General features: G+C 39.1%; 1 protein-coding gene across 2 annotated transcripts in view; it reads right to left on the reverse strand.

Annotated features, from left to right (window-relative positions):
- The window catches only part of TP53BP1 (tumor protein p53 binding protein 1), an 86,839-nt gene extending 70,500 nt beyond the window's left edge, over positions 1 to 16,339 (reverse strand). For both annotated transcript variants that reach the window (XM_079127738.1, XM_079127737.1), the window contains exons 1-3: positions 16,208 to 16,339; positions 991 to 1,180; positions 227 to 411 (exon numbers count right to left, since the gene is read on the reverse strand). In XM_079127738.1, the coding sequence (XP_078983864.1) occupies positions 227 to 411; positions 991 to 997 (192 nt within the window). In that variant the 5' untranslated portion in view covers positions 998 to 1,180; positions 16,208 to 16,339. The remainder of the gene's footprint in view (positions 1 to 226; positions 412 to 990; positions 1,181 to 16,207) is intronic.
- Positions 16,340 to 16,341: the final 2 nt, after the last annotated feature.

The following is a 16,341-nucleotide window of genomic DNA, read 5'->3' on the forward strand; positions in this document are numbered from 1 at the left end:
TAGGAAATACACATATATAATATCCCCAAAATATACTAAATAATCCAAACTGAGAGGACTTTTTTATTAACATGTTGATTTCATTTTTCCAACCAACTTTATCCAAAAGATAGTGATCTTCTAAGTACTATGTATGCTGGTTGGGCTGAATTGGGCTCCATCATTGGAGCTCCATCATTGGTTGAGCTGAATCTGCTCCATCATTTTTAAACAAGGTATCACTCACCAACACAGGGTTCTCTTTGTGCGTCTGTAGATTAGGAAGGTGTCGAGACAGCATACTGAAGTGAGAACCAGAATCATCTTCTAGAACCTGGCTTTCAGGCTGAGAATCTTCAATTATCAGGCAAGGAGTATCTTGCTGAGAGAAATCTGAATCCAACTGACTTCCAGTAGGGTCCATCTGCTCCCCTGGAATGGAATAACAAAAGATCGGTTCTCTGTAACCTACAAGCGCCTTCCTCACACAATCCAAGACTAAATAATGGGGCGGAAGTACCAGGGCTGGGAAGGGGACCAGTACAGGGCTCCTTCGAACACTATATTTGTAATCGCTGCAAGCACTTTCCTATTACATCTCTTAAGCTCCCGTTTCCTCGCTATTTACAATAAGCCGTCCTATCTTTCCCTCCCTCTTCTCTTCCATCACCTTCCCATAGAAACCCTTTCCCCTCCTTCCTAACCTCTACTCTCCCCGCCCCTTTTTCCATCCCCCCCACAACTCTCCCTACGTTCTTCTGCCGCCTCTACCGCCCCGCAAACGCTGCTTTGTAACCTCTGTTCGCTGGAACACCCCACAGCCCTACACGCTCCCTCACGACCACTTAGCCTTCCCCGCTGGCTTCCCCACCCCCTCCTCAGGGTCCTCCAACCCCTTCCCCGTCACCGCCGCCATGCTTGCCACCCCGCCCCCTCCGGTCAGCTATCCCTTCAGACCCGAAACCCTAGCCTTCAGAGCCAACTGAGCCCCCATTTTTCTCCAAGCAGTACCAGGCATCCCGGCGGGAGGTCCCTCGCGCTCGAGCTAGAGGTCTCTGCACGTTCCCCAGGTCCCTCCAGTTCTATCCCCAGGTCGCCGCTGTCGCCACCGCCGCCACCGGCCGCGAACTCCCCCTTTTCCCGTCGCGTCACGCAGTATCGGATCGCCCATTCGCTGCTGCTGCCCGCCACTCAAGAAAGCCTGTGAATGATAGGTGGCTGAGGCGAGGTGCCCTGCCCCAACGTAAGAAAAAGGAACACGGCGGCGCGTTTCCATGGCAGCATGGACGTTGCAGGCCCTCCCCTTAGCTCCGCCAGAGAATGACAGTATCCTTGAACTGAAGGGACCTTGAGAGGGCATGAAATCTATTCTCCTGTCTCCAGGACGATTGTATCTTCCAATACTCAGACCCGTGAGAATCTCTACCTGCTCTCTATCGTTCATGCACCTTGAGGCCCCTTCCCTCTATTCCATGGAAAAGGAGAGTTTTCCGGCTTTCCCATAATAAAAGGGCAAAGAGGAGGATTGAGGACAGCTAGTACCTCAGAGCTGATGAGAAGGAAGGATCTTTGGGATTTACCAATGTCGATCAGAATCCCTTTTGTGGGCCTCTCCCTTAATTCAAGGGGCCTGAACCTTCTCACCTTACACCTCTGCCAGTTTCAGTTTTTGTGTGTTATGTTTGATTGTTTTTGTTTTCTTACATTGTCCGAGGGCCTCAGTAAGCCATATTTCTTCCCATTGCCCTTTCCAGCCTGGAAGGTATTTCAAGGTTTCATTTGTTTATCTTCGCCCTTTATTTTATGGGATCATGGCCTACAGAGACTACAGCCCCAGACATGTTTTGCACCTCCCATTGAGAGAATTGACTATTGTGATTCTCAAATCAGTGGTAAAGAGAACAGCTGTCACCCTGTCTCACTCTATGACCTCAAAGGTCCACCAAGCCCGGAGATTAAATTATTCTAATTATGATGCCAGGGTCTTATAGAGGGTGTGGCAGCTGTTAGAACTATTAATGAACTAGACGCCATAAGGCATATGTGTTTGTTTTGTTGTTGTTGTTGTTGTTTCAATTTAAATGGCGGGTGGATCTAGAATAGAATTCTAGCCAGAACAGCTGTCAGTAGAGAAAGCACCTAGCACAATGCCAACTATATACACAGTAGGGAGTCAATAGGAGGTAGTTTTCTGTCTGTACCCCAGGCTCAGAATTATTTAGGCACAGCCCAAACATGATTCTCCATTTCTATAAATGCCCAATTTGACATTTGAGGGAATAAGCTAAAGTGAAGCTTCCTACCAATTTTCTTCCTGCTGCTATAAATTATGGTGATTACATTTTTCAAACCAAAAGTATGTTGACCGAAAGACTGACTCTAAAATGAAATCGTCTTTTTTAAAAATCTAGAATCTATTATTAGTGTAACTAGAATATAATTAGGGACCCTAGACTGTTCCATTGGTAGACAAAAAATGAAATGAACCACACAAGAGACACATTTCACTTCTTAATCTTAAAATCATTTATAATTGTCTCCTCTCCTTCTCCACTCCCATGCAGCAGAAGACCAGTGACCAAATAAATGCAATCCCAAAAGGATCAGGCTCCTTTAATTCCTAGCATAGTGATGTAACACTAACTAGACATAAACAAACAGACCTTCCTGACTATCAACAAACAACTGTTTATCAAAAACATAAAATAAAAAACACTGCAACATGGTGCAAAAGGTGTGAAGATGCAGCAAGGGCAAGTAGTTGTCCAAACCATTCAACAAGGACAGCTATCTCTCCAAGATGTTTCTGAGCAGGAATCTGTCACTATGGTCCTGTGGAACCCTCTCATTGCTAGGAAGTGGGGGCCCTTCTACACTGTCAGAACTTGTTCCACTGCCATGTAAAGACTTGCCCTTTGTGAGTGGAACAAAAAAGTCCTATGGGTTTTTCTAAAAAAAAAGAAAGAAAGAAAAAGAAAGGAAGGAAGGGAGGAAGGAAGGAAGGAAAGAAAGAAAGAAAACAGGTGATTTAAACCTCAATAAACATGACTAAAAATAAATAAATGAGCCTGAGCCATTTTCATTACCAAAAAAATCAAGTTTATCAATCCCTAGCACTGCAAAAAAAAAAAAAAAAATCAAGAGTTTAAAAAAAAACTGTGAAGAAAAACTGTGACTTCCTTGTTAGGCAGTGTGGCAATAAAATTAATCATTAAATTACCTGGAAATATCAGAAAATACAGGCAAAATGGTTACCTACTGAGGTTGTGACTAAATGCTGACAGGTAAGCCAAAGTCCTTCATTGACTACTAAACTGCAAAGAATCATCAGCACATCTACCTACCTACAGGTATATCTTTATCCAAGCCACCTCACACACAGAGAAATCTAATCTACCTTTAAAGTCCTCCCAAAGAAGAAAATTCTATTAGTCCCTATGTTAACTTACTTTAAAATTTAACACACGTCATTGTCAGAAACTTTTCTCCTACTCATACTTCCTTCTAGATCTTAAAACCATTTCCTCTCATATTGTCTTTAACTAGCACATCTAAAACCTGGATAGACTCACACCAAGTTGGGATCATCTCATTTGGTCTTATAATTTCACAATAAATCTCAACCAAACAAACATAAATACATTACTTGGTTTATCAGTGTTCTTCTGAGGTCCCCTCACAGTCTTCTCTAAGCAAAAAGAACACCAGCCAGTTCTTACAGGTACTATCCATCAGACATTAAATTTGCTTCATGATTTTCCTCTGGAAATATAGTTTGGAGCTCAGTGGCAGAAAACTCTGTTGAGGATATGACAAGTGCTGAATTTAATGATAAGGAAAACAATTATATATCCCTTTTAAGTTGTAATAGTAAGGTATTACTAGCTGACCAACAGTTACTCTGTAACTGATTCTGACCCCTAGGGTGCCTTCCATTGCACTTGAATCTACACAGTCATGGCCACTGACCCCTAGGGTGCCTTCCAATACACTTGAATCTACAAGATCATGGCCTGTTATATACCAGTGATAAAACTAATAACATTTACTACACTTTTCTATGTGGCAAGTACTTTGCTGCTTTATATTATGTTACCTAATAGCCACATAGCTCTATGAGGGTTAGAGATGAGCAGAGCAAGGAGAGATGAAAAAATTGCACAATGTCTCAGAGCTAGTAAGAGTAGAATTTGAACCTAGTCTGTATAACTTGATAAGTTTTTTTATATCCGTGATTGAGGATGAGTGGTGACAAACTGCTAAACAGTTGACATAAAGACTTTTTGTGTGTATGTTTTATAATGTATTGTTATTCAAAGACTGCATATAAATGTTTCTAAAAATTTATAATTAAAATAATGTGAAGAAAACAGGAGAAACTGAAAAATTTTCAATTCCACATCCTCATGAAGGAGGTAAGTCAACAAAGAGGTGATGATATAATTAAGATGTGAAAGCAAACTTACTTAAGGCAGTTAATTAACTATATTAACCTTCAGTCTCTAGGCTGGTACAACTGTAGATACCTGTGACACCTGCAGCTGACACATTCCCAGCTGATATAGGTATCTTATCTCTATAGAACTTCCTCCTAATAATTTTTTTAAGCAAATATTTTCTATTGAAAAAAAATTCAAAACAACAGGAAAGCTGCAACAAGAGTATAACAAAAAAAGGTATAATAGTGGCCTCGCATGAACCCTCCACCTAGATTCACACATTAACATTTTGCTATGCTGATATTCATTTTTTAATCATGGTAAAAAGGGTGTATAACTTAAAATTTATCATTTAAGCATACAATTCAGAAGGTAATGAATATATTATTACATCTCCAGAATTTTTTCATCTTCTCAAAGGAAAACAGTCTTGATTAATCACTAACTCCCCATTCTCCTCTACCCAAAGCCCCTGGCAACTACCATCCTACCTTCTGTCTCTATGAATTTGCCTATTGTAGTTATCCTATAAAAGTGTAAATATATTTGTCCTTTTGTGTCTGGCTTATTTCACTGAGCATATCTTCAGTAATCCATGTTGTAGTCTGTATAGTTTTCTTCTTTTTTAAGGCTGAATAATATTCCACTGTATGTCTGCAGTATCACATTTTATCACCCTTGTTCAGTTTAACCACTTTCTGAACCTTTCCAGAGCTCCAATCTGTCACGTCCCAAGCATAGATGATATTCTGAAGGCAATGTGTCAAAGCAGCACACAGCAACTCTTTTTGATGTCCTTATTTTCTGGTCAGTGAGCTAATGGATCCTCTTATTGTGAATCTGTGTTAGACACAGGATACCAAGCACAATTTTTACTGTGTATTAGCTGCAGTGTCCTTTCTTCCACCTTTTCAAATATGTAGACCAAAGAGCTCAACCCTATCAGGAGCCACTTACCTGAAAACAGAAAGGTAGAAACAGACACTTGTAATATGGGGGAGGGGAAAGCCCAGAACCTTTGCCTATTTGAATATCAATAGAGAGTGCCATTTCCCCAACCTCCCATCCCTTTTCTAGCTTCTTTTCTCTTCTCATGGAAGTATTCATTTGTTTGTTTGTTATTTCTGCAACCTAACAGTGCTGGGCACCCAAACCTGGGCCTCCAGCATGCAAGGCAGGTACTCTATGTGATGGGCTATATCGCCAGCACCTCATAGAAGTATTCAAATCCCCACACCCCAGTAAAATCACCCCCCCCACTCTACATTTTTATCAAACTCTCAGGCTTTCTTCTTTCATTTCCCTGCATACTGATTTCTCCATACTGATAACTCCTGAATAGTTTGCAAGCTGGCTTCAATAGTCCTAAATGTAGTGTTTAGCACACTTTTCAGGCAAAAGTGGTTACTTTAAAAGGTTGCTTAATGACTGATTCTGAAATTTGTCAAATTACCTTATCATTTTACCTCTGTAGCATGCGATGCATTTGTGATTCCCTTCTTAAAATTATCTACCAATGACTCAAAAGTTCCTGGCTCTCCTCCTCTATTTCAACTTTCCAATCCCTAAAGCCAAGATCACAGGATCAGAATGAAGAGTGGTACCAACATGCAGCCAGGTGACATGGCACACTCCTGTAATCCCAGCAGCTCAGAAGGCTGAGGCAGGAGGATCACAAGTTCAAAGCCAGCCTCAGCAACTCAGTAAGGCCCTCAGCAACTCAGAGAGACCCTGTCCCTAAATAAAATATAAGAAAGGGCTAGGGATGTGGTTCAGTGGTTAAGAAATACTGGGTTTAATCCCTAGCACCACCCCATACCCCCCCCCCAAAAAAAGGAGTGGTATCAACATGCTATGACACAGATGTATCTGGAGAACACTAGGTTTACTATTTATAACTCATAAATTTGTACATTTTTTTTACTGTGTGTTATATTTCACAACAAAGATGATCCAAAATAAATATAATTGATGCTAAAACTCATAATGTGATGAAAAAGAAGATATATACATGGTCTCAAACTATTTCCCTAGGAGGTACTGAATTATTTTTAAAAATCATAAATTTGCAGTGAGGAAACCTGGTATTCACAAACTCAACCAAGTGATTCCAAATAATATCACCAGTAAGGTGACAAAATACTATCAGGTATCACTTGAGTGTGATACACTGAGAAGGATACAACATCACTTTAATTGTATTCCTGCCCAAAACACATAATCTGAATCTGATCATGAAGAAATATCCAAATTGATAAGTGCTCTACAAATTAATACCCATATTCTTCAGAGAGAGAGAAAAAGAGATCAAGAATGGCAAAGAAAGTCAAGCACTGCAGTGTGAACTTATAGTCACAGTTATTTGGGAGGCTGAGAGAGGAAAATCCCTTGAACCCAGGAGTTCAAGGTCAGCCTGGGAAACAGAGAGATCTCATCTCAGAAAAAAAAAAGTGGGGGGAGGGAAGGAATGGTGAAGAAAGACTGAGAACTTTTCAAGACTTGGGAAGACTACACAGACAAGATCATTAAATGAAACATGTGATCCAGAATTGAATTCTAGACAAGAATTTGGTTTTCCTTCTTGTATAAATGACTCTAATGGGAATACAGGTGATATTTGAATAAAGACTGTAAGTTATGTAATAGTACTGAGCCAATGTTATTTTTTCGATCTTGGTACTTTTACTGTAGTTGTGTAAAAAGAAAAGAAAAACAAAAACCAAAAAACAAAAAGAGTGGTACCAAATCTAAGATTGGAGCTGGGCAGACTTAGTACCTATACTTAACAGCAATAAAATAAGGACAAGAGAAGGAATGTTCTTAGAGCATTTGGAAACTCAGGAATTATAGCCAGTATAGTAGAAGATGAGAAAAGTTTGTCTTGTAGATTAAAAAAAAAACAAAAAACAGCAACTGCTATAGTCTTAAGTCCTGATGGGGAAAAGGGAATTTTTATATTCTGGGACTGAGAAATCTAAATAATAAGAGAACAGATCTTCAGAGAACACAGTGAACTACTCTTCTGAAGTAAATATGTGTTTACATAAAGTCATGTGCTGGGCTGGGGTTGTGGCTCAGTGGTAGAGTGCTTACCTAGCATGTGTAGGGCTTTGGGTTTGATTCTTAGCACCACATATAAATAAATGAATAAAATAAAGGTCTGTCAACATCTAAAAAACTTTTTAAGAAAAAGTCATGTGCACATAGTGTCTAGACTTGGATCCTACTAAAAAGCTGATGTGGATAGTACAGAGCTAGTGTGTTAACAAGTATAGAGCTAGTGGCAAGAACAGTAATACACCACGGCCCTGTTCACATATGAGCTTATCACATAGGGAGTCTCATGAACTTTATGCCTGAGCAGGTCAGAAAAACCATAACCCTGATCAAAAATTTATCTATGAACTCAAGTTTGTTTATTAATTTCAATTCACTTACATGCAAGGCACCATTTTGATTCCATGGTAGTAGTGGATAGGAAGCAATGCATAAACAAGATTCAATTGCTACCTTCAAGAAACTTACAATCTATAGAGGAGATAAGACATTTATACAAATTATGATACAAGATACAATAAAAATGCTGCAGAAATTTTAAGAAGTCAAAAGAAAGAATTTTAATCATATGGTTATCATGAATATATTTCCTGAGCACTTATAATACTTTAAAGTTCTATTTACTCCAACTCCCCTGCCCCACCCCAGTACTGGGGATGGTATTCAGGCATTCTACCACTAAGCTACATCCCTACCCCCTTTGATTTTTTATTTTAAGACAGGGTCTCCCTAAACTGCCCAGGCTGACTTGAAATCTGCAATACTCCTGCTTCAGCCTCCTGAGTCAATGGGATTACAGACATGTGCCGCTGTGCCTGGTTTACTCTTGTTCCTTTCTAGATCTCATTCAGCTCACTGTCATATATACCATTAATGTGTCAGTGTCTCCCAACTTTATATCTTTAGACACACCTCTCCAAAATCCCGAACTTACATACATAAAAATATATATATTTATAAATATATACAAATTCCAAACATGTTATATATAATAATGACATTATATATAATAATTCTCCACTTAGGTAGCAAATTGACATCTCCAAGTCAACATGCTTAAAATTGGGAATTAGATATAAAAACTTGTTCAGAGGCTGAGGATATAGCTCAGTTGGCAGAGTGCCTGCCTCGCATGCACAAGGCCCTGAGTTCAATTGCCAGCACCAAAAAAAGGAAAAGAAACAAACAAAAAAAACCAAACTTTTGCAGATTCATGTTCCTTTTTTTTTTTGCAAGAATACATCATAAAAGACAGTAGAATGAATCAGAACTTTCCTATGTTCATGTATGAATACACAACCCGTGTGACTCCACATCATGTACAACCACAGGAATGGACAGCTATACTCCATGCATGTCTGTCAAAATACATTCTACTGTCATGTGTAACTATAAAAGAATAAAAAAGCATACTTATATGATAAAATATATGCACATTACAATACAAAAAAAAAAAAAAAAGAATACATAAGTGGTATCCTACACTTTTTTTGGTACTGGGGATTGAACCCAGGGGCACTTTAAAACTGAGACACATCCTCAGCCATTTTTTATTTTTTATTTTAAAACAGGGTCTCACTAAGTTGCTTAGGGCCTCACCACATTGCTGAGGCTGGAGGTTTAATCCTCCTGCCTCCGCCTCCTGATCCACTGCCCAGCTATACCTTCTATTTCAACCCAACAGGAGGCACATAATTAACATTTGATTGAATATATTTCAGTTTTGTTTCAAATGTTGCCACATTTTTTACAAGGGGCAACAAAATGTTGATATTCTAATTTTCATATGCTATGTTCATTTATTAGCTGGAATTGTATAAAAAAGAATTTTCTCCTCATCAGGTACTTGATTACCTAAGGAAAGTTGTGATAAATGCTTGATTTTTGTCCCTTTATTTACTAGTTTTCAAAAATATGAGTTGGTTATCTAGCATACTCCAAAGATGACCAATTTTTTTTAGAATAATTATGCACTCATGAATTTAACATAATTGATATTTTTCAATTCAAATATGGTATGTTATTATTCATTGTTTTTTACAGGTACTGTAGTTATTCATTTTGAAATGTATATTGCTCTGTCTTTGGGGGTATCCCTTCAGGTTGGCTCCAGAGCCCTTTTTGAAGTGACTCTAGCAGTCTTTGATAGCTTCTTTGCTTTCTGGTATAACAAGATGGATGTTCAATTTGGATAATTCCTGCCCCAGGTCTAGAATCAGATGTTTCTCTAAAGAGTCTCAGTTCATTTTAGAAGAAAGTGATATTTAGGGATTCCAATCTGGATGGTTAGAATGCTCGCTGATTGCTACAAGATAGGTCATTGTTTAGTTTCTCCGATTAAATTTTGGGATTTCAGGGATTTTACTCTGCTTCTTTGATTTTATATTTGTAGCTTTTTCTCTTAAGATCAACATCTTGGTTCCTGATAACATTAACATAATTTTTTTTTGCTTTGGTTTACTAAATGTATATTAGCTCAAGGGTAAAAAAATGTATTACTAATGAGAAAACCAATGAAAGCAGTTTTACATTTCTTTGTAGTTGATTTTTTTCCTTAGGGCATATCTCATTAAAAATTAGTACAGGACTGGTTGTGGCTCAGTGGTAGAGTGCTCACCCAGCAGGTGTGAGGCATTGGGTTCAATTCTCAGCACCAGAGAAAAATAAAAATAAATAAAGGTATTGTGTCCACCTGCAACTAAAAAATATTTTTTAAAAAAATTAGTATAGTTAGGCTGGAGATATAGCTCAGAGCACTTAAGGCTCTGGGTTCAATCCCCAGTGCTGAGGAAGGGAAGAAGCGAGGGAGGGAGCAAGGGATGGAGAAAGGAAGGAAGGAAGGAAGGATGGATAGTTAAGCTGGGCCCAGTGGCATTTGTCTATAATCCCAGGAAGCTGTCAGGAGGATTGCAAGTTCAAGGCCAGTCTTAGCAAGACCCTGTCTCAAAATAAAAACTAGCAAAGGACTACAGCTGTAGATCAGTGGTAGAGAACCCCTGGGTTCAGTCTCCAGTACCACACACCCATACACACACACACACACACACACACACATACACACACATATACTCTGAGATGTAGCTCAGAGGAAAAGAGCTTATCTATCATACTGGGTTTGACCCCCAGTAGTGAGGGGAAAAAAAAGATAAGTTACTGTATTTTATTTATTGTTATTTTAATTTTTGTAATGCTGGGGATTAAACCTAGGGCCTCACAAAAGCTAGGCAAGCACTGCACTAATGAGCTACATCCCCATTCTCTACAATTTTATATAAGTGGAATTATAACAGTGTGTAGTTTTTGGTAGCCAGTTTCTTTTGTACACCATAGAATTTTTATTCTTCTGGGGATTGAACCCAGGGGTGCTTTACCACTAAGCTACATCCCCAGCTCTTTTTATTTTTTTATTTTGAGACAAGGCCCCCATAAATTTCCTAGACTGGCTTGGAACTTGGAATCATTCTGCATTGCCCTTCCAAGTAGCTGGTATCATAGTAGTGTGTCACTGCGTCCAGCTCAATATAACATTTTGCATATTGTTGCCATGTATCAGTACTTCACTCTTTTTTATTGCTCAGTTGTATTCTATTGCACACATATATTACAAATTTGTTTTTATCAATTCTGTTGCTGGATATTTGGGTTGATTTGTTTTATTATAAAGCTACTACAAATGTTCATCAACAATTCTTTTTGAGAAGAATTTCTATTGGGTAGATAACTAGGAGTGAACCTGCTGGGTCGTAACATGGGTGCATGTTTCATTTTATAAGATACTGCCAAACAATTCTCTAAAATGGTTGTAGAATTTTATACTTACACTAACAGCATTTCAGTTTCAGGTACTCTACGTTCTCATTAACATTTGGCATTGTCAGTGTGAAGTGGTATCTCATAATGTTTTTTAGCCAACTTTACATATGGTATACATACAATAAAATATGTCCATTTTAAATGTAGAGTTTGATAAATGTATAGTGTGAGTGCATGTGTGTCTATGTCTGATGCTGCCACCCAATCAAATACAGAACATTTTCATTATCCCAAAATGTTCCTTTGTACCCTTTGAAATCAATAACCAGCCCCAGGCAACCACTTATTTGTTTTCTGTCACTGTAGATTAATTTTTCCCATTCTAGAATTTGATATAAACTTATTCATGCAGTATGCACTTGTGGCAACTATAAACATGCACCACTGATATCTGCCTTTGGAGAGTATAATCAAGTGATGGGGGCTGGGGATGTAGCTCAGTGGTAGAGCACTTGTGTAGCATTTGTGAGGCCCTGGACTCAGTTCTTAGCATGGTTAAAAAACAAACAAACAAATCAACTGAGGGCCCCACCTGCTACCACTCCCACCAAATCTTCACCAAAGCAAATGTGTTGATTCATAGGGATTTTTTGTGTGTGGTGTTTTGTTTTGTTTTGTTGGTATTGAGGACAGTACCCAGGGCACTCTCTACATTAACTTATAATCCCAGTCCTTTTTGTTTTTTTATTGGTGGGGTGGGGAATACTGGGGCTTGAACTCAGAGTCACTTAACCACTAAGCCACATCCCTAGTCCTATTTTGTATTTTATTTAGAGGCAGGGTCTCACTGAGTTGCCTAGCGCCTCATTGTTGCTAAGCTGGCTTTGAACCCGAGATCCTCCTGTTTCAGTCTCCTGAGCTGCTGGGATTACAGGTGTGCACTGGCTAACATGTGATCTGGCTCCTATTATCTTTCTGATCTTCTATTCCTCTTTCTCTCACTCTTCTGCTGGAATCACATTAGGTCCCTGGTATTTCTTGAATATGCAAGGCATTCTACTATCTTGGGGACTTTAAAATATCACAAAATCACAAATACTTTTCCTCTTCTTTCTCATCAGTTCTTTCTGGAAGATCCTGCATAATATGCCCCAACCGCGCTTTCCAATATTTCCTCCTGCAAATATTCTGCATTAACTCTTTCATTCAGTCAAACTGAACCATTTACCTTTCCCTTATTCTTGTACTTTCTGTTCAGGCTGTCCCTTTTTCCTTGAATGCTTAATTCTCATCTAGGTATTTAGTTACCTTTACCTGTACGCTTTACTTTATTTGTGGGACAAGGTTTCATCTCATTTCACAAATAATTTAAGGAATATGACCTAACTCAAACACAGCTTCTCTTAAACTGACTTCCTCACTTGCCAAATACATGACCTCAGTCAAGTTGCTTACCTTCTCTGTGCTTGATTTTCCCAATCTATACAATTATAATGATAGCACCCTACCTTATAGGGGGTATTTTGAGAAATAAGTGGGACAACCTCTTAAATACATTTAGCACAATGCCTAGAATTAATTTAAAAATGTTTGTTGAGTACTTACTATGTGCCAGCAAATGAAACACACAGAGTATCCCCTTGTAGGAGTACTCTGGGAGGAAAATGCAAAATTTGATTCACACATAGTCATGGTCTCAAAACTAAGTAATACCACACACTTAGGTTTGGATTCTCTCTACCACCATCATTACCATCACCTCAAAGAGAATCCTCAGGGGCTGGGGAGATAGCTCAGTCGGTAGAGTGCTTGTAAGCACAAGGCCCTGGGTTTGATCCCCAGCAAAAAAAAAAAAAAAAAAAAAAAAGAAAGAAAGAAAAGAAAAAGAAAAGAAAATCTTCAGAGTCCCCTTCAATAAAAGATAGCTTTGCTCAAACTAAAGGAAAGGACGGTGCCAGAGACCACAGCAAACATTACTGTTCACCTAACAGGCTAATGGAAGGAATAAGGGAAGAAGGTATCCATACAGGCTTCTTATTCACTTTTCAGAATCACTTTCTTTATAAAAGAATGTGAGGCAAAAGGATAAAAGGGAAATTTCCTCATTGTCCTTCACAAAGTTCTGTAGAGGGAAAGTAAATTCAGTCCCTTTGTCCTACCCATTTACCTAATGTAAATAAATAATAATTAAGAACATTATTCAACAAATATTTACTATGGGCCTCCTCTGTGGACCACACATAGTAATAAATGCACTATTCTCACCCATTTCAATATTTCTAGAGATTATTTTACTAAGTACCTTTTTAAAAGTTGTTTTACATCTGGCCTTTATAGATGAATGAGCTGTTTATGCTAAAAGGTGACCTTATGACTGCTGGTATGCATTATAATCATAGTATTTTCCCAAAAAGTCAAGGATAAGCCTCTGACACAGCAATCTCGTAATCCAACATGCTTCTCTCTGCATAAAGAATGCTTCATAGGCAGAACTGAGTATAGGGTGGGAATCTGAGCTGCATGCAGCTCCCTTTGGATATTTTGGTTATAGGACCATACCATCAAACAGAGCAAGCTGGAGTTCTGCCAAACGAGCTCAAACCCCCAGAAAAACCAATGACATTCATCAGGCTAGAAGAGAAACCAGCATCTTTTCTTTATGAATTACCAAAGCTCGTTGAAATCGTACGAAGACCTTAAACATTAAAAAGATTATGATGTTTTCCTTTCCCATACATACACACAACTCAAGATAAGTGTGATTAATTGCAACGAAGCTCTGATTTTTCTCATGAGCCAATTTCAATATTTTATCTTAAATACAAAATACGAAGTTATTTTCAGAAAAAGTGTAGAGATGTGGCTCCCACTATGTAAAATGTGTGCTTCCTTAGTTTACCTATTGCATAATTCATCACTATATATCACGAACCAAGAGAGGCCTAGGGCAGAGAGTTCCCTAACTGGTTTAAACTCAGCCAAAATATAATACCTTTCATAGTATTTAATATTTTATTCTATCTTCTGTTTTGTGCCCACTCCAGTGCACGCCCAAGGCAAGAGTTTATACTAGAGGCTTCCTCTTCTAACCATGTCTTTCAGTAATACACCCTTAAGAGACCCATTACACAATTCAAAGGTCCTTCAGCACAAATAGTTTGAAAGCATTAATTGTACCACTATATCTGCCAATCTTGCTTGACAAGACCATGGAAGAAGCTACAGAAGAAGTTCCCAAAAGTTCTTATGTGGTCAATACAGGGGACTGACAGTTAAATGCAACACGAAAATAGACTCCATAGTCACCTTGTGCACCCATGTGTACCTCACATGCATACATGCCAGGCAAGTGCTCTACTGCTGAGCCACAACTCCAGCCCCTGGATAGGCCTTTGAGTAACATCCTTTAACTACTTGATTTCTGCCACAGCACACTTTCTAAAAGTTTACGTATAATAAGTAAAAACCGATTATGTAGAAATATACTTTACAATTTATATATGTATTTTCTTAATTTTTATTTGACCTTCTATACCTTATACATTTATACATCTGCATTTTCTGCCTTTATTTGTAAAATTCTGGAGTACAGATGTGAACACAATTTTCTTTTCAGAGCACTCTGAACAACGTATGTGCAACCTGACACTTAAAAATATTTTCTGATAATATGATGGAGAAATGGAATCATCACCCACTGACTGGGACACTGTTAACCAAGGAAAAAGGAGGATAATTAAGAGAAACATGTAGCCAACCTTTCTGACATTGTCTGCCTTTGGCAAAGGTCCTGCTGAGTACTCATTCAGCACACATTTGTGATTTTAGTCTATTATAGTTTGTATTTACAGCCATAATTAATAAAACTGAAGTCTAGCAGGAGCTGAGATTACAGGCCTGAATTTCTGCCCAGCTACCATCTGATTAGTGTGCAATCCTTTCCTGTACCATTCAGATCTATTGTCTATCCTTTGTTAAACTTGATGAAAGCAGAGCCTGTGGTTAACTGCTGCTGACCCTTACTCTGAGACCCTATGCCAGTTAAAAGCCTCTGCTCTACAGTTGCTATGGAAACCACTACCTATTCCCACAACCCATTTTGACTCTGCCTCTATGTGGCACTCTTTTCCAATTGCAAAAGAGGAGGCCTGCACATCTCTTCATGCTGTTTTCCATATTCGGATCTGCAAATGGGGGTGGGAGTCATTACCTTATGTGTCATTTGGAGTGAAATACCCCCACCAACTAATGTTCTATCACTACTCATTTCCCTTTCTCTGTTACAAAAAAGATTTTCAGAGCCATGTCCAAATTGGTTACAGAATGCACTGGCTGTTTTGCCATAATACACTTCCAGGCTAGCCAGGATTGCTGTGAGGTATTTAACATATAGACACTGCCCAATCAGAATGTGGTTAACAGACAACCTTGCTGAATCAGGTACTCTGCTCCTTTCTACACCCTGTACCATCCATCCCCAAAGTGTGAGGTAAATGGTACAAAAAACAAAAAAAAAAAAAGTGCAGGCTTTTGGTCTGGTACATCTGTGTACACAATGATTCAGTATCCTGGTTAAAAGAAGCTTTAGTGCAAAATAGGCTGGGGAGACACCTGGAAGAATGCGGTGGGGGCGGGGTGGATGGGAAGACTCACAGCACCATTTTTACAAAGACATTCCAGTCAGTGGTAAAACAGTGCCAGCCCTCCTCAGTTCTCCTTCCCATTCCCTGATTCTTTGGTTTTGGAACTGTCACCTCTTCTTTGGTTCAAACATTTACCCCTTCTGTTTTGAGAACTCCCTGGGGCCTCCTAAGGTTACCGATTTCACGGTGTCACATCACATGTAGTTGGGAAGGTCTTTCCTGGGTTTTACTCAAATCCCCCTTGCTGCAGTCTGACCTCATAGCAGTCCTGCACTGAGTCCTGCGCTCAGCAGAGATGGAGACTAGCCAAACACTATCTTTGGAATAACAACTCACCAGGGACTCAGGGCCGGAAGGTCATTCTGTCCCAATACTGCGCAGCCTTTCTGAGCACACCCAGGGCCTGGGGCAAGGACAGGGAAACCGAGGATGGAAACCAGGACCCTGCCAGGCAGTGATCAAAAAAAAAA

The sequence above is a fragment of the Sciurus vulgaris genome (assembly GCF_902686455.1).
Source record: "Sciurus vulgaris genome assembly, chromosome: 2".
In the NCBI taxonomy this organism is placed as follows: Eukaryota; Metazoa; Chordata; class Mammalia; order Rodentia; family Sciuridae; genus Sciurus; species Sciurus vulgaris.